This window comes from Dama dama, chromosome 21 (assembly GCF_033118175.1).
Source record: "Dama dama isolate Ldn47 chromosome 21, ASM3311817v1, whole genome shotgun sequence".
NCBI lineage: Eukaryota > Metazoa > Chordata > Mammalia > Artiodactyla > Cervidae > Dama > Dama dama.
Genome location: NC_083701.1, coordinates 43,453,355 through 43,474,814, shown reverse-complemented (window position 1 = coordinate 43,474,814; position 21,460 = coordinate 43,453,355). Strand labels below are relative to the sequence as shown.

The 21,460-nt window shown below is 46.6% G+C and overlaps 1 protein-coding gene across 8 annotated transcripts in view; it reads left to right on the top strand.

Moving 5' to 3' along the window:
* The window catches only part of PAG1 (phosphoprotein membrane anchor with glycosphingolipid microdomains 1), a 162,293-nt gene that overhangs the window by 122,157 nt on the left and 18,676 nt on the right, over window positions 1-21,460 (top strand). For all 8 annotated transcript variants that reach the window (XR_009689562.1, XM_061123556.1, XM_061123550.1 and 5 more), the window contains 4 exons: window positions 11,585-11,792; window positions 13,400-13,451; window positions 16,601-16,697; window positions 18,775-19,376. Coding sequence is in view for 7 of the 8 variants with exons in the window: in XM_061123556.1 (XP_060979539.1) it covers window positions 11,668-11,792; window positions 13,400-13,451; window positions 16,601-16,697; window positions 18,775-19,376 (876 nt within the window). In the remaining variant the exon portion in view is untranslated. The remainder of the gene's footprint in view (window positions 1-11,584; window positions 11,793-13,399; window positions 13,452-16,600; window positions 16,698-18,774; window positions 19,377-21,460) is intronic.

Genomic DNA, 21,460 nt, shown 5'->3' with positions numbered 1-21,460 from the left:
GGCCAGGTAGGAATGCAGGATTCACAGGAACATATAAGAGAACAGACTGGTGGTTACCAAGGGGGAGAGGGACGGGGGGTGGGGTGGGAGGTCGGGGTTGGCAGGTGCAAGCTTCTACACATAGATTGGATAAACAAGGCCCTACTGTATAGTGCAGAGAACTATATTCAGTATCCTAAGATGAGCCATAATGGAAAAGAATAGGAAAAATGTATATATATAAAAAACTGAGTCACTTTGCTATATAACAGAAATTAACACAACATTGTAAATCAACTGTACTTCAATCGCGTGTGCTGTGTGTGTGCTAAGCGGCTTTAGTCATGTCCAGCTCTTTGCGACCCCACGGACTGTAGCCCACCAGGCTCCTCTTCATGGGATTCTCCAGGCAAGAACACTGGAGTGGGTTGCCGTGCCCTCCTCCAGGGGCTCTTCCCAACCGAAAAGCAGGATCTTTACCACTAGCGCCACCTGTTGTTCAGTCGCTCAGTCGTGTCCGACGCTGCGTCTCCATGGACGGCAGCACTCCAGGCTTCCCGGTCCATGGGATTTCCCAGGCAAGTATACTGGAGTGGGTTGCCATTTCCTTCTCCAAGCACCACCTAGGAAGCCCCAATTAAAAAATATTAAAAATAAAATAATAATAGCCTACAGGATTCAGAATCTGCAGCTTAACAAGATCCCCAGGTGTTCTGCAGAGGCCGTAGGTACTGTCCCAGAACTGTCTTCTCCAGTTTCAGCAAGCATCACCTCATCTGGAGGGCTTGTGAAAGCAGAGCTCGCCCAACCTCACCCCAGACTTTCTGATTCATAAGCCCCAGGGAAGGTCCAGAATTTCGCATTTTTAGCGAGCTCCCAGATGATGATGAGGCTTCTGCTCCAGGACCCCCCATTTGAGAAGCTCTGCTCGGCAAAGACCACGACCTTGTCGCATCTTCTACAAGGGGCTTGGGGAGCCATACTCCTTGAGTAGTCTGCACCCACTGCCCACACCCTTCCAGCAGGAAGCCTTGATGATGAGCCCCAAGAACATCCATTTTCAAATAACGAGTTCTGACTCATTCTGATTAAGCCGTCGCTCTGTCTCCCGAGCCCTAAGTAGTTTCTGGGAACGCTGACAAGTAACCTGCAGGCATGTTTTTTGCAGATCTTGCTTTCTAGCAGTCCGTGAAACATATTTTGTGGACCAGTTTTATAATCTAAAGAATGCTTAATGTTTTCAAAACGTAGGGAAGATGAGGGCTTCTCTGGTGGCTTGGTGGGAAAGAATCTGCCTGCCAATGCAGGAGACAGAGGTGCGATTCCTGGTCCGGGAAGATCCCGTGGGCCCCAGCTGCTGAGCCTGTGCTCCAGAGCCCGGGGGCCACAGCTGCCGAGTCCGCGTGTCACACCTCCTGAAGCCTGAATGCCCAGAGCCCCCGCTCCCCAGTAAGAGCAGCCGCCACAAGGAGAAGCGTGCACCCCGCACCTGGAGCGTAGTCCCCGCTCTCCGCAGCTAGACAAAAGCCCGCACGTCAGCAAAGACCCAGCACGGCCAAAAATAAACAAAATTATTATTATTATTTTTTTTAATGCGAGAAGCATGAGAGTAAAAGATGGCCTTGATGTGTTAACCGCTGAGGAGGAAGTCGAGCTGCCTTCTTGCTAGTGCCTGGGCATAATGTTAAGTCAGCGCCCTTACATCCGGGTACATCAGAGGGTGTGGTGGATCGAACGCACAAGGAAGCCAGCGCTATGAACTAGGATTCCTCTGGGACGTGGCTTAAAGGCAGTCTAATCTCTGAAATTCTACTTCTTCCATCCTGAAGTGTTCCTTTTCCCAGGGTAAGCATCCTTTGTTGTCCAGTCTGCATGAGGTAGCCGGGTTAGGTGAGGGCTTGGTAAAAGCTAATTGGGATGTGACAGATACTAGAGCGTCTATAATTAGCTGTCCAACCTCAGTCCAAGTGTTACAGTGAATCTGATCTTTTAAATATCATGATCCATGAGTGGAGGCTTTGAGAGGCATTTATGTCACATGGTGAATTTCTGAACCTCTTGACCAAAGAGGTTGAGGGGGTTTTCTTGGTTAAGTTATGTTTACTGTTATGAAAAACAGCGGCTGAATCACCTGAGCATCTGAAACCAAATAAAAAGTGCAATGTGGTGCTTAACAGAGTGAGATCTAAAAGTCCTGACCTCATATAGAGAACAGACTTGTGGCTGCCAAGTGGGAGGAGGGGGTGGGGAAGGATGGATTAGGAGTTTGAGATTAGTAGATACAAATTATGATATAGAGAATGGATAGACCACAAGGTCCTAGTGTGGAGTACAAGGAACTATATTCAATATCCTGGGATAGACCATAATGGAAAAGAATATGAAAAAGAATGTATGTGTGTGTGTGTGTATCTGTATCACTTTGTTGTACAGTAGAAATTCACACTGTAAATCAACTATACTTTAACAAAATAAATTTTAAAAATAGAAATAAATAAAAGTCCTCATCTCTGTAAACCAGCCCTTGTGTGAACACCACATCCCCACCGGGCTCCAGCAAAGCGGATGGTGCCAGGGCTGCAAAGTGCTCTAGTTCCCTTGGAAGGAAGGCCCACGATGACGAAGCTGGGAGTGAGCAGTGGGCAAACCAGCAGAGAATGAGTGTTCTCTCCAGTACTGAAAACCAGTCACCACAGCGTGAAGCTGAACTTGCCGGGAGGATGCCAGGGCTCCCATGCCCGCATCTGTCTGTGCGTGTCCCAGCCACGTGGACACCTGAGGGTTATGAACACGGTGGAGATGGCTGTGTTTTTTATTTCAAGCCTGGCCCCTTCAGGGCCCTGAGGAGGCATGCAGGGAGAAGCCAGTTGCTCGTGTGTAGGATGGAAGCCGCACCATGGAGATTCCCCACCACGTAGGCAGGCAGGCCGACCAGCTTCTTAACTCTTATCCCTCAGTTTCATTTGAGAAGACTGAGAAAAAGAATTTCTTCTAATTCTTACTGTCTCTGAAGGCCTTTGTCAAGAACCATCCGGGTGCTTCAGTGAGAGTACAAAGAAGGCATATGTCTGTGTTCATTCCAGAACTAAGGGTTTGCCAGTTAAACCCTTGGCTTATTTAATTGTTTGCTTGATGTGCTCATCTCTTTTAATTCTTCTTTTCTTCCTGACCTGATAAATTATTCATTAAACTTGCCTTTTGAGAGTCGGGGGGAATCTTCCTTTCACAGAAATGTAAAAATTTCTGGACTGGGTCCTATATTCCAGCTCATGGAGGCGTTGAGAATATGATGGGATGTGAGGTGGATATGTGTCTGCCCTCAGGGAACTTTTAATTCAGATCAGAAGAGCAAACATGCAAGGCAGGAAGAAATAGAGCTGAAAGGTCCAACTGCATACTTTGTAAAAAGACCATTCAGACTTGCTTATGCAAATTGAAGACCCCTTACCTGGGCTCCTCACCCAGTCTGTCAAAATCATTCTCTCTCCCTCTCCCCCTTCCTCCTCTCCTGTTTTCTCATGAGATTTACGTTTGAAAATAAAAAATGAACCTTGGGAATTGGTTTTCAAGTCAGGATATGAAGAACAATAACCTTAGAAGGCATTCCTTACCCACCAAAGTCACTCGCCTTTTGGCTTTTCTCAAGGCAAAACCAAAATGGTTCCAGGACTTTGATAAGCAGTAAACTATATTCTGTAATATAAGTTTAGTGTATTTTGGAAATGAGAGCCCGCCCCCCCCCCGCGCCCCCCCCACACCCTCAGAGGGTCAGATTTCCCATTTCCTGTGGGGATCAATAGGGTTGGTGTGTACAAGATGAAATCAGGTTAGGCTGACAGATGGCCTGAAGGATTGATAACCCGCCCTGGGGATGAACGCTCCGCTCTTTCTGCAGCAGCGGTAGCAGCAGCAATGAACCGTGATGGCAGGGCCAGTTTGCTGACGTCAAGTGTTTCTCTTGTGCTCCAAGTTGCCGAAGGAAGAAATGTCAAGATGCTGCTCCAGAGTGATGGTGAAATGATTTGGGAAACCATCAAGAAAATCTCACCTTGGAGACCTTTGCTGTCTTCTGCTCTTTGGGTGTATTTCTCCCTGACTCAGGGAAAGAGAAGTGGGGTGATTTTTACAGCAACCGGTTTGGCAGAGACCCTTGGGTCCTTGCAGGGCCCCCATGGACAGTAGACGTTGCCTGAGGTGACTCGGTGTTCACAGCAGTCCTGCTTGACTCTCCCGTGGAGTTCAGTGTACACAGCTTACCAACAGCAGGGCCCCTTTAGTCTGAAGAGAAAGTGACCTGAATTCAGATACTTTAGCTTAAGAGTCAGGAAACAGGAGAATTCCGTGGAGGGGTTCTTGCCACTGTAGCCTGTGCACCTCTACCTGCTTCATGGGACAGAAACCCAGCAGAGAATTTCGGTCCTCAGCCCTTGTTAAATGTGTCTGGTTAATCTGTTGCTTGTAAAGTGTCATTTTACTGCATGGTTCCCACACCTGGTGACAACCAGGAAGGAGGCGTATCCACGGGGATGGGTCCTCGCCCTCCTTATTTCAGCATCAGTGAGGGGTCATGCGTGGAGGTGGCTTCCATCATGTGTAATTATGAGTCAACTAGGACAGCTGTAAAATGATAATGACCACCATTACAGACCTCAACCAGCTTCAAAGGAGCCATAGCTAATCTCACAGGCCATCCCAAAATCGACACAGTTATTAGTTACAGGATTTGCAGGTATCAGAATCTACCTGTTAAATGTGTTTGGCTAAAGAAATAAATAGCTGATATTTGAGATCCTCAGGTGGCACAGTGGTAAAGAATCCACCTGCATTGCAAGAGACGCAAGAGATGTGGGTTTGATCCCTGGATCGGGAAGATCCCCTGGAGTAGGAAATGGCAGCCCACTCCAGTATTCTTGCCTGGAGAATCCACTGGTCACAGAGTCGGACATGGCTGAGCATGCACTTGTTATTATTTGGGCTGCAACTTTCATTCATTTTACCCAGTTTTTGTTTTTCTTTCTTGTTGGACTTGATTGGGGTGGCTGATGGTCTAGGCTAATGAAGACAATTAAAGTGCTCAGCAGAGGCACTAACAGCAAGAATAGCAGGCCTCTCCTCGAGAAGCCTGCTGACTAGGGCTGAGGATAGAATTACACTGCCCCCTTGTGGTTGAAAGTGGCATGTGCTTTTAAAGTAAAAGGCTTTGGGTTTTTCTCAAGATCGAATCTCTTGTTGATTAAACCATGAAATGAATGGATATAAAAGTATGAGAAATTTTGGAGTTCTCAGTCCAAAACAGTTATCCAGCACAACTTCTAAAAAAATCCCCAACAGAAGTCCTGTAAACTCAAGTACCCACCTTTCTTAAGGCCAAGTGACAAGTTCTCATAATAGTCTGAAATTGAGGGGTAGGGAGATACCAGTACCTCTTATAGAGCAGCGTGTGGGTGGTTGGGTGGGTGAGTATGTGCGTACGCACGTGTGTGCTGTGTCCCTAAATCGTGTTCAATTCTTTCTGACCCCGTGGACCGTAGACCTCCAGGCCCCTCTGTCCATGGGATTCTCCAGGCAAGAATACTGGAGTCGGTTGCCATTTCTTTCTGCAGGGGGATCTTCCCGATCCAGAGATCAAAACCTGCATCTCCTGCATTGGCATCTCCCACTAAGCCACCTGGGAAGCTCTTAAAGAGCAATACTATAATTATTGCTGGTCATGAATGGTGCATCAATGCAGCAAACAGTAAAGCCTATTCCAAAAGAGAAAGAGTTGATGTACAACTATTAGGCTAAACCTGCTATTTCACTAATATGATCTTTTGTAGCACATCTTAGTGGGACATTCAGGTGTCTTAATAAATGTTCACTGAGGTCAGTGAATGGTCCTGCTTTGCCCTATGTTGAAAAGCTCATAAAATATGTACACATGAGATCTGACAATGGGATGCTGTTTGAAGAAACAGCATTCTATAATTGAATGTAATTTTATTGTGATAGGTAGGAAGAAAATTAGAGAAATAGGCTTAAGTATCTCCTTGAAAAAATCATGAGAGAGCGCCCCAAACTGTTCATGCATTTGTGCTGATATGGCTTGATTCAGGATGCTTAGAAGACATCTTACTTGATGAAGGAATTAGGAGAGAATAAACTGATCCCATTGGAATGCAGAGTTCCAAAGAATAACTAGGAGAGATAAGAAAGCATTCCTCAGTGATCAATGCAAAGAAATAGAGGAAAACAACAGAACAGGAAAGACTAGAGATCTCTTCAAGAAAATTAGAGATATCAAGGGAACATTTCCGGCAAAGATGGGTTTGATAAAGGACAGAAATGGTATGGACCTAACAGAAGCAGAAGAAATTAAGAAGAGGTGGCAAGGATACACAGAAGAACTGTACAAAAAAGATCTTCACGACCCAGATAATCACAATGGTATGATCACTCACCTAGAGCCAGACATCCTGGAATGTGAAGTCAAGTGGGCCTTAGGAAGCATCACTACGAACAAAGCTAGTGGATGTGATGGAATTCCAGTTGAGCTATTTCAAATCCTGAAAGATGATGCTGTGAAAGGGCTGCACCCAATATGCCAGCAAATTTGGAAAACTCAGCAGTGGCCACAGGACTGGAAAAGGTCAGTTTTCATTCCAATCCCTAAGAAAGGCAATCCCAAAGAATGCTCAAACTACCGCACAATTGCACTCATCTCACACGCTAGTAAAATAATGCTCAAAATTCTCCAAGCCAGGCTTCAGCAATATGTGAACCGAGAACTTCCAGATGTTCAAGCTGGATTTAGAAAAGGCAGAGGAACCAGAGATCAAATTGCCAATATCTGCTGGATCATTGAAAAAGCAAGAGAGTTCCAGAAAAACATCTATTTCTGCTTTACTGACTACACCAAAGCCTTCGACTGTGTGGATCACAATAAACTGTGGAAAATTGTGAAAGAGATGGGAATACCAGACCATCTGTCCTGCCTCTTGAGAAACCTGTATGCAGGTCAGGAAGCAACAGTTAGAACTGGACATGGAACAACAGACTGGTTCCAAATAGGAAAAGGAGTACGTCAAGGCTATATATTGTTACCCTGCTTATTTAACTTATGTGCAGAGTACATCATGAGAAACGCTGGGCTGGAAGAAACACAAGCTGGAACCAAGAATGCCGGGAGAAATATCAATAACCTCAGATATGCAGATGACACCACCCTTATGGCAGAGAGTGAAGAGGAACTAAAAAGCCTCTTAATGAAAGTGAAAGAGGAGAGTGAAAAAGTTGGCTTAAAGCTTAACATTCAGAAAACTAAGATCATGGCATCTGGTCCCATCACCTCATGGGAAATAGATGGGGAGACAGTGGAAACAGTGTCAGACTTTATTTTTGGGGGCTCCAAAATCACTGCAGAGAGTGACTGCAGCCATGAAATTAAAAGATGTTTAACTCCTTGAAAGGAAAGTTATGACCAACCTAGACAGCATATTAAAAAGCAGAGACATTACTTTGCCAACAAAGGTCCATCTGGTCAAGGCTATGGTTTTTCCAGTAGTCATGTATGGATGTGAGAGTTGGACTGTGAAGAAAGCTGAGCACCGAAAAATTGATGCTTTTGAACTGTGGTGTTGGAGAAGACACTTGAGAGTCCCTTAGACTGCAAGGAGATCCAACCAGTCCGTCCTAAAGGAGATCAGTCCTGGGTGTTCATTGGAAGGACTAATGCTGAAGCTGAAACTCCAGTACTTTGGCCACCTCATGTGAAGAGTTGACTCATTGGAAAAGACCCTGATGCTGGGAGGGATTGGGGGCAGGAGGAGAAGGGGATGACAGAGAATGAGATGGCTGGATGGCATCACCGACTTGATGGGCACGAGTTTGAGTAAACTCCGGGAGTTGGTGATGGACAGGGAGGCCTGGCGTGAGGCGATTCAAGGGGTCGCAAAGAGTCGGACATGACTGAGTGACTGAACTGAACTGAAACTGATCCCCATGGACTTCCCTGGTGGATCAAATGGTAAAGAATCCACCTTCAGTGCAGGACACTTGGGTCCAACCCCTGGGTCAGGAAGGTCCCCTGGATGAAGGGAATGGCAACCCACTCCAGTATTCTTGCCTGGAGAATTCCATGGACAGAGGAGCCTGGCAGGCTACAGCCTATGAGATTGCAAAGAGTCAGGCACAACTGAGCGACTAAACACACACGCACAAAAGCTGGTCCCCAAGACCAGTGACAGCATCAACCTTGGACTATCTTTTCCACGTGGACCCTGGCAAAGAGTGTAAGGTATAGGAAACCCTCACTCCTTGGGGGGCCCTTCCTTTTCAGGGTGACTCCTTACTTCCCGGACACTGTGCCTTGTTTTCTTTCCCCCTGTTGCTACTCTTGAGAGAAATCTTCAACCTTTGGTAAGGATGTGGATGGCTCCACTGCTCAAGATGAACTATATGGAGGACCCCTGCGCACTGCATTTAAGCTCGGTGAAACCAGTGTGTGAGGGCCCAGCCTTGGGCAGGAAAGTCCATTCCGCTTCTTGGAAAGCCCCGGACCATTAGCACAGGGCTTCCCCTCTCATCCCCACTGGGAAAGAGGAACATGGAAGCCAAACATGTGCATCTACACATACGGAGAATGAACAGGCCATCTACACACACTGGGAGGGGTAGAGGTAGTCTGTCTACACACCGGAGAGTGCGGTCCATGAACACCCATGGGGGGAAGGCAGTCATGTCTGAATAGTAGATAAGCCACCAGAATTTAAGGAGATGGCCAGAGAAGAAATGGGCAGAACTATGGAAACAAAATACCAGAAAGAGACTAGGAGACAAGAGTTAACAGTGGTGTGGATTTTCTCTAAAACAAGAATAATCCCGCCTGGAAGTCTATGTGTGGAGACACCTCCCACACACACTGCTGGCCCCTGCAAGGGTAGGGACTCCCGCCACACTCCCCACCAGGGCTGTGGCCTGTGTGGCTCCTTCAGTTGCTTGCAGAAGTTTCCGAGAGGTGAAAGCTGCCCACACAATCGGAGCCCTGGCCCTGGGGGATTACAGTGTATTATAATATCTGACTCAGAAACACACCAGATCATTCTTTTCACTGTGCCTTTTTGTGTGTGTGCACCAGAACTTTTGGAAAAAGTGTTACTTTCAGTAGCTTTTCTGCAGATTCTAGTGGAAGAGGAGTGAGCCAGGAGTTTTGACACATTTTCTGTGAGTTATATCCTTTATTCAGTCACTGGTAATAATCTGCTTTCATCCTTCTCCTCCCCACACTGCTCTGCGAGGTGGAGCACCATGTTATGTTCTATCGCCTCCCCTTGTTGAGAGAAGGAAAAACAGAGATGAGAGAGGGGCTTGCTGGATGGATATGGGGCTTTTGAATAATTCACTAAGGAAACTATTTTCTAAGAACCTAGCTCTTTATAGACACTGATTAATCATTGTACGAATGAGTGAGCAAATGAAAGAAGGAACACACAAATGCCCGCACAACAGATCTCCTTTGTTTGTGCCTCTTAAAATGTGCTGCGCATGGACCTGGATATAAACATTTATTGATTTATATGCATGCTTGAATGTATTTTAATAACTTACTCTGGTGCCAATTTGTAGCCTAAGTTTAAAGTGAATTATTCATTGTTGCCACAAATCATAAGAGAAGCGCTCTTCAGTTATAGCTGTCCAGGGGCAAACAGGCAAAGGCAATGTGACCGTCCATGACAGTATGCATGCAGTGTTCACAGGTATAATATATAACCAACACAGGAAGAATGCAGTTCTTTATTACCCAGGAAGTTGTACGTTTATGTATTTATGGAGCTTTAGGACGTGTTCGTGTTGGTTTAAGGCCATATAGAAAGCAGTCAGCTTCATCTCCTAGAATTCTCTCTGCATACTTAGATACAATTTCTTTTTCTCCAGCTTTTTAGAAAATTATTATTTTTCACCTTTGAATGTTTAAATAAATGCAAAATGTTTCACCTGGAGAAAATTTTCTCCCATTGAACCACAGTGCACTCCCTAAGCTGCCCAGATGCAGGCTTGATGTAGGTGCTCAGTGGTTGGCTACGTAGGCCCAGCTCTGTCAAGGAGCAAATGGAAATGCAAATATCAACCAACCTTTTTATTAAAAAGTGTTTTGAGTTCTGATGTATTGTCATGACACAAATATTTATTTGCTGACTTTATTCACATAACTTGAGAATGAAGCTAAGGCTGTGTAAGTGAGAAATGTTCTAGAATTGAACAAAGCAAATGTTCGTTAAACAAGGCATCTCTGATGAGAAAGCAAATCATTCATTTGAAATAGTGCTCTGTTTTTCAAAATCTAAATCTTAAAATATTTCACAAAGCTCATTGGCTGTTTTCATTTAGAAGCCTTGTAACTCACTGGACCTGGGCGCAATAGCCCCCAGTGAGAAGGAGCGCCCTCTAGGGGCAGAGGCCACAAGTGCCGGAGTCAGAGCTGACGGACTCCGCTCCTCCGCTGCCGCTGGGCCTGACGACACCGCGGGGGGACTTAGTGCCTGACCTTCAGCTTCCTTGTCTGAAAAATGGGAGTTGGGCATGCTTTCCTCGCAGGCTAGTGTCAGCGATTGAATGAGGAAAGCACTTGACTGCATGTGTGCTAAGTCACTTCGGTCGTGTCCGACTCTATGGACTGTAGCCCACCAGGCTTCTCTGTACATGGGATTCTCCGGGCAAGAATACTGGACTGGGTTGCCATGCCCGCCTCCAGGCGATCTTCCTGACCCTGGGATCGAACCTGAGCTTCCTACATCTCCTGCCTTGGCAGATGGGCTCTTTACCACTAGTGCCACCTAGGAAGCCCCCATGTGCCCGGTACTACAAGGTCCTGGCGACAGCTCTTAGGTTCAGTTTGTAGTTGTTTATCACTACGCTTCTTTGCTGCTGGTGATGTGTTCTCAGCACAGACTTTCCTCCAGTGTCTTGAAAATAGACTTACTGAATGCTTACAAACTTTCGTGAAAGCCAACCCTGAAAATAAAGTCATAGGCTCAGAACAGGTTTCTCATGGTGAATATAAAGACTGTCTATGTCATTAATTGTATTGACCTTAAACCTTCTCGGAGAGAAGCAGGCTTGGGGAGTTGAGGATTCAAGTGGGGAAGTTGCAAACTACGTTTTTGTGAAAGCGGTAATAAATGGTTTACAGTGTTCTGTGGAAAAGAGGAATCCAAATATACGTGTATTTATTTGTTGTTTATTTTTCAGCAGATTTTCTCCAGGTGAAACATTTTGCATTTATTTAAATATTTAAAGGTGAAAAATAATAATTAGAAAGACTTGGAGTCTTACTTGAAAAGATTAAGAATCTATCCCCCAAACACACAAAAATAACATCTGTGGCCTCAAACACAGAGCTAGGCACTGCACACTCCTGCTTTGCATTTTGGGTGAGAAAACAAAAGCCTGGACCACAGAGGGGTACTTGTTCCAGGCCGAGTCCAGTGCATTCTGTACACACCTCCCTGCTCTGCTCAGACTCGCCCCCACCCCCACTCCCGTCTAGCCCCTCCCCCACAGGAACTTGCTACCAGATTCTAGCACCTCTCCTGAGAAGTTGTCAAAACACTCGCTGTTCTCTCTGCAGGAGGACGCTGCCCTCTGCCCCCATGTCGCCACCTTGGAAGGACTAACTGACCCCAGCAGCCCGTGCCACTCCCCGCGCCCACCATGGGATCCGAGGGAAGCTTGCTGATCGAGGGACAAACACAGATCATTCTCTTGGGGAGCCTGGCATCTGTGGCCACCTTCTTCCTCATCACCTTCCTCATCTTTCTGTGTTCCAGTTGCGACAGGTGAGAGTGACGTGTGTCTACTGGAGCCTTAAAATAACACGTTCCTGGGACCCAGGAGACTTTCTGTATTAAAAAGCCTGTGATGGATGGCATCCCACTGCATAGACGTTCACAGACACTCCTGTGATTAACTGCCTTCTCTCCTGCAAAGGGGCCAGCCCGGGACACTTTTTATTAGCTCAATGAAGCCATATTTGGTTTTCCTGGGGAGCAACTGGAAGAGACCTTATATATGAAAGACCTTATATATGAAACTTCCCAGAAGGAACTTTTTGCTGTTCTCATGAGCACACCCATGTCTAAATTTATATTGTCTTTTTCCATCGGTGGACATTTGGAAATCTAAGTACAATGTATATTAAACACACTCTTTTTTGCTACTATTTGAGAGTTACTGAGAATTTTTGCTGCTCTGTAGCTGTGGAGGGGTCATTTTATTAAAGATTTGTAATCTAGAACTGCAGTTTCTTAAGAAACAGATTTTTCTAAAAGGGAAATATTCTGTGTATGAAATAACCATCTTGTCTTATTTTAGAATTGTACTTCTCTCTCTCTCTCAACTCCTTCATATAAAATGTGTAACCCTCCCACCAAAACAAAGAAAAAAAAGGAGATCTTAGGTTGGAGAGAAGCAGAGTCCTTCCGAAGCCAGAGTGATTTTCCAGGTGTTCAGCATTGTTATGACATATGCCGCTCTCTGGCGAGTTGGCTGCTCCTGGAGCAGCCAGTGAAGACCAGCTGGCAGCCAACCCTCTCCTCAGTAACCTTGGAAGAGAGTCGCCAAGTGTCATTTAAAAGTCCGTATATGGCTTCCTGCGCTGAATGTCGAAAAGAGAAAATCTGGAGTCCCTGAACTCAAGTAGTGCCAGTTCGGACCCAGGTCTCCTGAGCTGGGAGAGAGACCAGCTGGCCAGGAAGATGAAGAAATAAGACCCAAGAGGAGAGGAGTGTCTCCTGGGCCTGGGAGGGCCTACCTCTGTAATTATTTACGCTCCCGCTAGGTGTCACTGTTGCCTTATACATCTATGGGAAAGGTAACCTCTAGTACTGATGGCTTTCTTTAGCCTGTCCTGAGTAAAAATAAATTCTATTTTTACTGGATGGACTTTTCCATAGTCTGGAAGTACACATGACTCATCCTGAGAGCATGTACCCTTCCCAACAAGCCAAAAGTTGTATTTTCTTTATTTTCTCAATCCCCTGGCAGTGTGTGACTTTGCAAAGACTGAATTAAGAAAAATGAAGATGTGAGAATTGTCTGGACTTCCTTAAAAATTAAAAAAAAAGAAAAAGAAATCATCCCCGTAATCTAGATATAAACAACTCCTACTCAGGAGACTGCCCCAGTCCTCTTGTTAACTTGTATTTTCTACTCCTGGAGGAAGTGGGGGCAAGAGAGCTGGCCAGCCCTTGCTAGGACTTGACCCCCTCAGACCCTGCTGTCTGCAGAGTAGGGGTAAGTTGTCTGGCTTCTGGTTTCTCAGTAAAATAAACTTGGTTCTTTATCCAAAGAGGGATTTAAGTGTTTATACAGTTTGGATATTTGATCTTATTTGATTTTAGGTGGCACATTGGATATTACAGTCATGTTTCCTTTTCTGTTTCAGAGAAAAGAAGCCAAGACCGCACAGCGGCGACCATGAGAACCTGATGAACGTGGTGAGTGTGCATGCATGTGTGTGTGTGTGCACACACATGTACACTTTAAGGCATCAGCCACTTCTCTCAGCAGGTCCCTGCAAGCTCACAAGCTGAGGGAAGCAACTCAGCCAGAGTTAACTGGCTGCCTGGGCTGTGCCCTCATGCTGCAGATTTATTTTCCCCGTGGCTAGCGTGTGTGCGTGCTCAGTCACTTCAGTTGTGTCCGGCTCTTTGCAACCACTGCTCGAAAGATGCTCAGACAGTTCCAGCTTACCGCAGAGGTGTTTCTGTTTTGCCTCTACCCAGCTCCAGCCGGTTTATTAGTTGGCCACAGCTGTCGTAACAAAGGACCGCAAGCTGAGTGGCTTAAATAATAAATTTATCATCTCAGTTCTGGAGGCTAGAAATTCAGGATCACAGTAGCAGCAGGCTTTGAGGGTGAGTGTGTTCCAGGCTGCTTTCCTAGCTTCCAGTGGTGGAAGCACCTGCCTTTGGCGATGCTTGGTTTGAAGACTCTGCCCTCACTGTCTTATCTGTCCCTGTGACTCTTCACACTATCTTCCCTCTGTGTGTGTTTGTGTCTGTCCAAGTTCCCCTTTTAGAAGTCCTGTGATGTGACCTCATCCCTCATCTTAACCTGTTTCATCTGCAGTGACCCTGAGTCCATAGGAGGTCAGTCCTGAGGTATTGAGGGTTAGGACTTCCCTACAGGAATTTGGGGAGGATGAAAATTCAACCCATGACAGCTGATCAGTAAACTCATAGGAGCCTGAGACCCAGCATCCTAGATGGCCTGGCCGAGTTTTCTTGCTCTGTGTCCTGTAGGGCCCTGACAAGCCCGGAGGGCCTCTGGGATCCACCCAGGTGGGGAGCAGCTTGAGTGTGCTGGTCCCACCTTGTTCCCCTCGGGCCTCTGCCCTTAACTGGCCGGACAACACTAACAGCTGGGCATGGGCCACCCTCGAGTTGTCGTTGCGTCACTAAGTTGTTGTTGAGTCACTCAGTCATGTCTGACTCTTTGTGACCCCGTGGACTGCAGCCCACCAGGCTCCTCTGTCCATGGGATTCTCCAGGCAAGGATACAGGAGTGGGTTGCCATGCCCTCCTCCAGGGGATCTTCCCAACCCAGGGACTGAACCCATATCTCCTGCTTGGCAGGTGGATTCTTTTCTGCTGAGTCACCAGGGAAGCCCCTGCCTTCATATACACAGGATAAAACTGTGAAGATGCTTCCTCTCCTAGATGTAATTTCTCAAGAACAACTGTAAATCTGTCAGAGGAAGAAGGGGCAAAGAGGAAGGATGGATGAGTGAGGGATGTCACGTGAGGTCTGGAATGAGAAAAGCAGCCAGCAGTCAGCTTCCGAGCCCCCCCGCCCCCCCAGCAGGCGTCTCCAGTCCCAGGCGCCCTGCCCTATGAATGTGGAAACTCTTCCAGCCCAGGCAACAAAGTGGTCAGATGGCCTCTCCTAGGAGCCCCTGGGGATCCTTCCTTTTGTCTTTGTGCAGGCGGCTCACCCACCACCTCTTCCAGCTTCTCACCACCACCTTCCCTCTCACCCTCACTTTGTTACCCCCACTGCAGTCTCTGGTTGTCTGTGTCCCCACTTCTCACCTGTCCCCAGCACCTCTGTTAGACTGTACCCAGAAGGTAGGTGGGGGAGAAAGTGGCGCCTCTGCTATAGCTTCACCCACACGCAGGTCCAAGGGTGACCCAGGGCAAAGCGGGTCCCCTTTCATGCGATTGAAACAGTTGACTCCCTGTAAGCTTCTGGAGCATGATGAGTGTGAGCTCCGTACTCTGTTATTATTTTTGTGGTTTAGTCACCAAGTCGTGTCCAACTCTTTGCGACCCCGTGGACTATAGCCCACCATGCTCCTCTGTCCATGGGATTTCCCAGACAAGAATACTAGAGTGGGTTGTCATTTCCTCCTCCACGGGATCCTCCCAGATTAGTGATCAAACCCGTGTCTCCTGCTTGGCAGGTGTATTCTTTACCACTGAGCCACCTGGGAAGCCCCCTCTGTTATTATTACTTGGTTGCCAGTCAGGAGTCAGAGAATTTGAGAAGCCAGGTAGCCAAGGTTGTGGTGCTGTTTACATCAGAACTTCCTGTGTGGACTCCTGGAGCCTGGCCAGTGTGGCCACCTGGGTCCTGCATGAACTCTATGAGCAGGATCGGGGAGCAGATCATATCAGCAGTGATTCAGCTGCTACATGAGACAGGTGGCATATTTCAAGAAATACGTGATCTAGCAACTTACTTCCAACTGTAGCTCAGCCTTGTGTATTATGCCCTGTATTGTCCACTCATGCTGATAAGCCCAGTGGAAAATGATCAATGCCATTCTTCCCCCCAAGGGTCCTGAATTTGTTTGTGAGAATAATGAAGGTTTGCAGACCTAAGTTTTAGCATACAACAGTTTTTGTGAACCTTCAAGCAGAGACTTGGCTGATTATGAACATCTCAGATGTCAGTGACATTTATCTTTGATCAGATTTAAGTCTCTTCCCTTCAGATGACAAAGGTGATGTTTTCCCTTGTTTTCTTCAGCGTGACACACCTTTGAAAAGGGTAACATTTCCAGCATCTCTGGGAGAAAGATGAGGCTGCTGTCTGCTGGAGCTGATTCTGATCAACCCTGGGGCTTCCCCGTCCTGCCTTGCCTTGAGCTAAGAGACTGACTCCCCATGACCTACTATACCCCATTTGTGATCTGGGAAGGGAAGCTCTGTGGGTGGCAGCCTCAGAAGATTCCCAGGACAGCTCTGTCCAATAGAACCTTCCACCAAGATGGCTCAACTGCACTGACAGAATGGCCGCTACCCACGTGTGGCTGTTGAGCCCTTGACATGCAGCTAGTCCAACTGAGGAACTCCATTTCATTTCATTTCACTTAATTTGCATCTAAGTAGCAGATTTGGGTTTTGTTGCTGCTGTTTTAATTTTTAGGAAAAGCCATGGAGGGAATTCCCTGGTGGGCCAGCGGTTAGGACTCCACGCTGTCACTGCCAAGGGCTGGGATTCAATCCCTATTGGGGAACTAGGATCCCACAGGCTGTGCAGTTTGACCAAATGAATAAATATAAATAAAACAACAACAAAAAGGTGGGGCTATTCCCCTCTGCCCCGCAGTCTGACTCGCTTGGCACCTTTGTTCTTGTAGCCTTCTGACAAGGAGATGTTCAGCCGCTCTGTCACCAGCCTGGCCACAGACGCGCCCCCCAGCAGCGAGCAGAACGGAGCTCTCACCAACGGAGACAGTAAGTGCTGCCACAGCTCCAGCTGTGGGCAGGCCTCATTACCTGCGAAAGGACTAGAAATGTAGCTCAGAGAGGTCAGAAAATGTCGCTCAGAACACCACTGCAGTTACCATCATCATTTCTTTATAACACCAGCTCCTGCTCCTGCCGGCAAAACTGCTAGAACCCCACTTGCCTGCATGACCTGGACGGAAGTACCTGGGAATTAATATCTTTCCCAAGGCAGTCCTTCACCGATGAGTGGTACAAGGAGGGGTCCCTTGTCCCTTGGCTGAGATAACTTGTAGGCCTGTTTATTGCTCTGTTTTTCCAGACTTTTCCTGCAGGATTTGGCTCCAGTCACGTATTTGAAGCTGGTTTATCAATGCAGGCTTTATTGGCTACCTTATCCACTGTATTTCTTATACTTTTCAATAAACCGTTCACACCTGAAGAAAGAAAATGTAGCTTGAAAAAACTAGGAAATGTGTTCTTGCTCTCCTTTTGTATTGCTGCCAGTTTTAGCAAAAATAATCTCATTTGGATGAAAAGTTAGTATCTATGAGTTGGCTGCTGTGTGCCATCACTCTAAGATCTGTATGTTTATGAACTCATGTATGCTAACAACTCTAAGATTACTGTTACCCTATAAGATTACTATTGCTAGTATTATTCCTGCCCTGTAAGATGGAAATTATTACTGTCCTCAGTTTACAGATGAGGACATTAATTGCTGCTGCAGCAAATTACCACACAGTTAGTGTCTGAGAACAGCACAGATTAATTTACAGTCTGGGTATCAGAGTCTGAACCCAGTCTCCCTGGGCTAACATCTGTAAGTATTGTCCAGCCCAGTAGCAGCAGGGCAGCATTTCTTCCCCAGGCTCTGGGGCAGAATCTGGTTCCTCGCCTGCTTCAGCTTCTAGAAGCTGCCCACATTCGTTGGTCCAGGCCTTTCTCTCCATCGTCAAGCCCCTCTCAGGCTCTCCTGCCCCTTTCACTCACAGGTGTTAGCTGCTCAGTCCTGTCTGACTCTTTGCAACCCCATGGACTGTAGCCCACCAGGCTCCTCTGTCCATGGAATTTTCCAGGCAAAAATACTACAGTGGGTTACCATTTCCTTCTCCAGAGAATCTTCCCCACCCATGGATCAAACCCATGTCTTCCATATTGCAGGCAGATTCTTGACTGTCTAAGCCACCAGGGAAGCCCCTTTCACTTATAAGGACCCTCCTAGTTACACTGGGCCCACCTGGATGCCCAGGTTCCTCCCCATCTCAAGGTCAACAGGTAGTTAGTTTATCCTTATCCTTAATTCCTCCCTTGCCACGTAAAGAGACACATTCACAGAATCTAGGGATTAGGACGCAGACACCTAGGGGTGCATTATTCCGCCTGGCACAGAGAAGTTGTTAATTTGCCTAAGATCTTATGATCTATGCACTAAGGATCTGAGTCCTAGGCACCCCGTCTACACACTCACTGCCTGATGTGAATGCTGACAGAAGTCACAACTACATTTGCATGATGCAGTTTATAGAATGCTGTCACCTGAAATAGCAAATCCTCTTCTTACCTCCATTTATAGACCAGGAAACTGTGGGGCAATCAGGATTGACACCATGTCTTCAGATGCCAGTGCTGGTTCTCTGTCTACCAGGACGCAGATGTCTAAATCCAGAGGGCAAAACACAGTGGGTGGTGGTGATAACTTCACAGATCAAGAGATCCATTATCAGTTTCCCCAGATGTTGTGTCCAGTTCTTTCCAACCCCATGGACTGTAGCCCGCCAGGCTCCTCCGTCCATGGAATTCTCCAGGCAAGAATACTGTTGTGGGTGGCCATTCCCTTCTCCAGGGGATCTTCCCAACCCAGGGATTGAACCTGCATCTCCTGCATTGGCAGGCGGATTCTATACCATCTGAGCCACCAGGGAAGCCCAGATTTCCACTAACAGTTACATCATGTACAATTTGCAACCTCGAGTCAAATAAAAAGTCAGTAGCTTAATTTCACCTCACTTGACATTATCCGAGTCACTGTAATGATTCTATAAGGAAGCATCTTTCTCCATTTTTAATACTCCTGCTGCTTTAGTTCTTTCAGAAGACAGCACGGGGACCTGCATGCAACATTATGAGGAAGTCCAGACCTCAGCTTCGGATCTGCTGGACTCCCAGGACAGCACAGGGAAGCCAAAATGTCATCAAAGCCGAGAGTTGCCCAGAATTCCCCCTGAGAGCTCAGTGGACACGATGCACAATGGCAGAAGTGCGGATGGGGACCAGGGTCTGGGGATGGAAGGACCCTATGAAGTGCTCAAGGATAGTTCCTCGCAAGAAAACATGGTGGAAGACTGCTTGTATGAAACCGTGAACGAAATTAAGGAGGTGACGGCAGCTGCCCAGCCGAGTCGAGGCCACAGCGGTAGGTCGAAATTGACTTCTGGTGTGAAAGAGCTTCCGGGGCCGCAGGCCAACAGCAGAACAGACTTTGCTGAGTATGCCTCCGTGGACAGAAACAAAAAGTGTCGACAAAGTGTCAATGCGGAGATTCTTCTTGGAAATTCGTGTGATCCAGAAGAGGAGGCCCCGCCTCCTGTGCCTGTGAAACTCCTAGACGAAAATGAAAACCTTCAGAAGGAAGAGAGTCAAGCAGGAGAAGAGGGAGCCGCGGAGGGGACCAGTGAAACCAACAAGGTGGGCTCCTGCACTTTCGTTTCAGGGTTTTTGTCCCAATTGGGAATCTAGCTAAACCTGGGGCATTTGTTTGCACGGTATTTTAAGAAATACACACTGACACCTTCACGTGCATTAAATGATAAAGGCTGTTTGCATGTAAGCTGTGTTTGAATTTTTTTACCCCTCCAAGTAATAAAATACTGAAAACTCATGTTTACAAAATATTTCTGTCCTGGCACCTTGAATATTTTCCAGTTTTTGCATCATGTCTAATTGGGGCCAAGTATTATTTTCTTCATTTTGAAGACCAAGAACTAGAAAGAGGAGACTTAGCTGCCCATTTAGCCTCTTCTGCTTGTCGCCATCCCAAGCAGTAGGGTGATCCCCGCCCCTCCGCCTGGGGTCCCAGAAATCAGAGCCCAGGAACAAGCCCGCAGGTGCTGCCGGGCATATCTGGTAATGGATATAGACTTTTATAGGAGTCAAGTAAGAGATTTTATTTTATGACAATTTCTAAACAATAACATGTGTGACTCTTTAAGTTTAGATGTTCAATCGAACTCTAAAATGCAGTAAGAATCCCTGAGCCTTCTCTGTGTGTGTCCCATGAGCTGACATCTGAGCCACAGTAGCTTGGAATTCTCATCTCCAGCTGTCAGCATTACCTTGGGATTTTCCATTCTCTGCAGAGACAACAGTAGGTTTCTCTTCTCAGGTTTCGGTGAAGTGAAGTGAAGTCGCTCAGTCATGTCCGACTCTTTGTGACCCCGTGGACTGTAGCCTACCAGGCTCCTCCGTCCATGGGATTCTCCAGGCAAGAGTACTGGAGTGGGTTGCCATTTTCTTCTCCAGGGGATCTTCCCAACCCAGGGATTAAACCCGGGTCCCCCACATTGTAGGCAGACGCTTTACGATCTGAGCCACCAGGAAAGTCCAGCTTTCGGTAGGAAGGCCAAGTAGGGGCTAGTCAGTCAATAGCAGCCTTACAAAGCTTGTGGAGTTCCTGATCAAAACAGGAACCCTGGCTAGGGTTATATGTGCGTGCTAAGTCGCTTCAGTCATGTCTGACTCTGCGACCCCATAGACTGTAGCTCGCTAGGCTCTTCTGTCTGTGGGATTCTCCAGGCAAAGATACTGGAGTGGGTTGCCATGCCCTCCTCTAGGGGATCTTCCCGACCCAGGGATGGAACCTGCATCTCTTCTGTCTCCTCCATTGGCAGGTGGGTTCTTTGCCACTAGCGTCACTTGGGAAGCCCTTATTCCAAGGGGTCATTCTGAATAGTGTCTCTGAATGTATTTCAGCTTTTCATGTTACCCATGAAGTAAACTGTTGATAGCACCAGTGAAGTGTTTATGAGCATGTTCGTTAAAGGCAAAAATGCAGCTCAATTTTTTGACCTTTGTATAACCAAAGATAATAAAACTAATGTGAAATTTATGCTGCTTAAAACAGTTAAACCTTTTTTTACTTACAAGCAGTTGATAGATAAGTGAGTTGATTGTCTAACCACTGCCAAGTAAGCAGTTCTCCAGATGTCACATTAGAAACTGGAAATATCCATCTGGGAAATCAGATTACCTTTCTGTAGGAATATAAGGATGAATGATCCATTGTTTCCATATAAACCATTCTCATTTTAGTGATTGGGAGAACTTGAAATGCTTAATATTCATGCATTCATTTGCAAAAAGATTTTAATGAGCTTTTTCACCGTAAGCTGCAAGATCTAGGTGCTGGGAATGCACTAGTGAACAAACATATAAATGAACAAAAATCTCTGCCCCTGTGGAGCTTACATTTTAGTTAGGAGATAAAGACATAAATAGGTATGTAAGTAAGGTATATTTTTTATATATATGCCTATATATAAAGTGAGGTCGCTCAGTCGTGTCCGACTCTTTGCGACCCCATGGATTGTAGGCCACCAGGCTTCTCTGTCCATGGAATTCTCCAGGCAAGAATGCTGGAGTGGGTTGCCATTTCCTTCTCCAGGGGCTCTTCCCAACCCAAACATCAAAACCGGGTCTCCAGCATTGTAGGCAGACTCTACCATCTGAGCAGCCAGGAAAGCCCCATATATACATATATAATTATATAGATA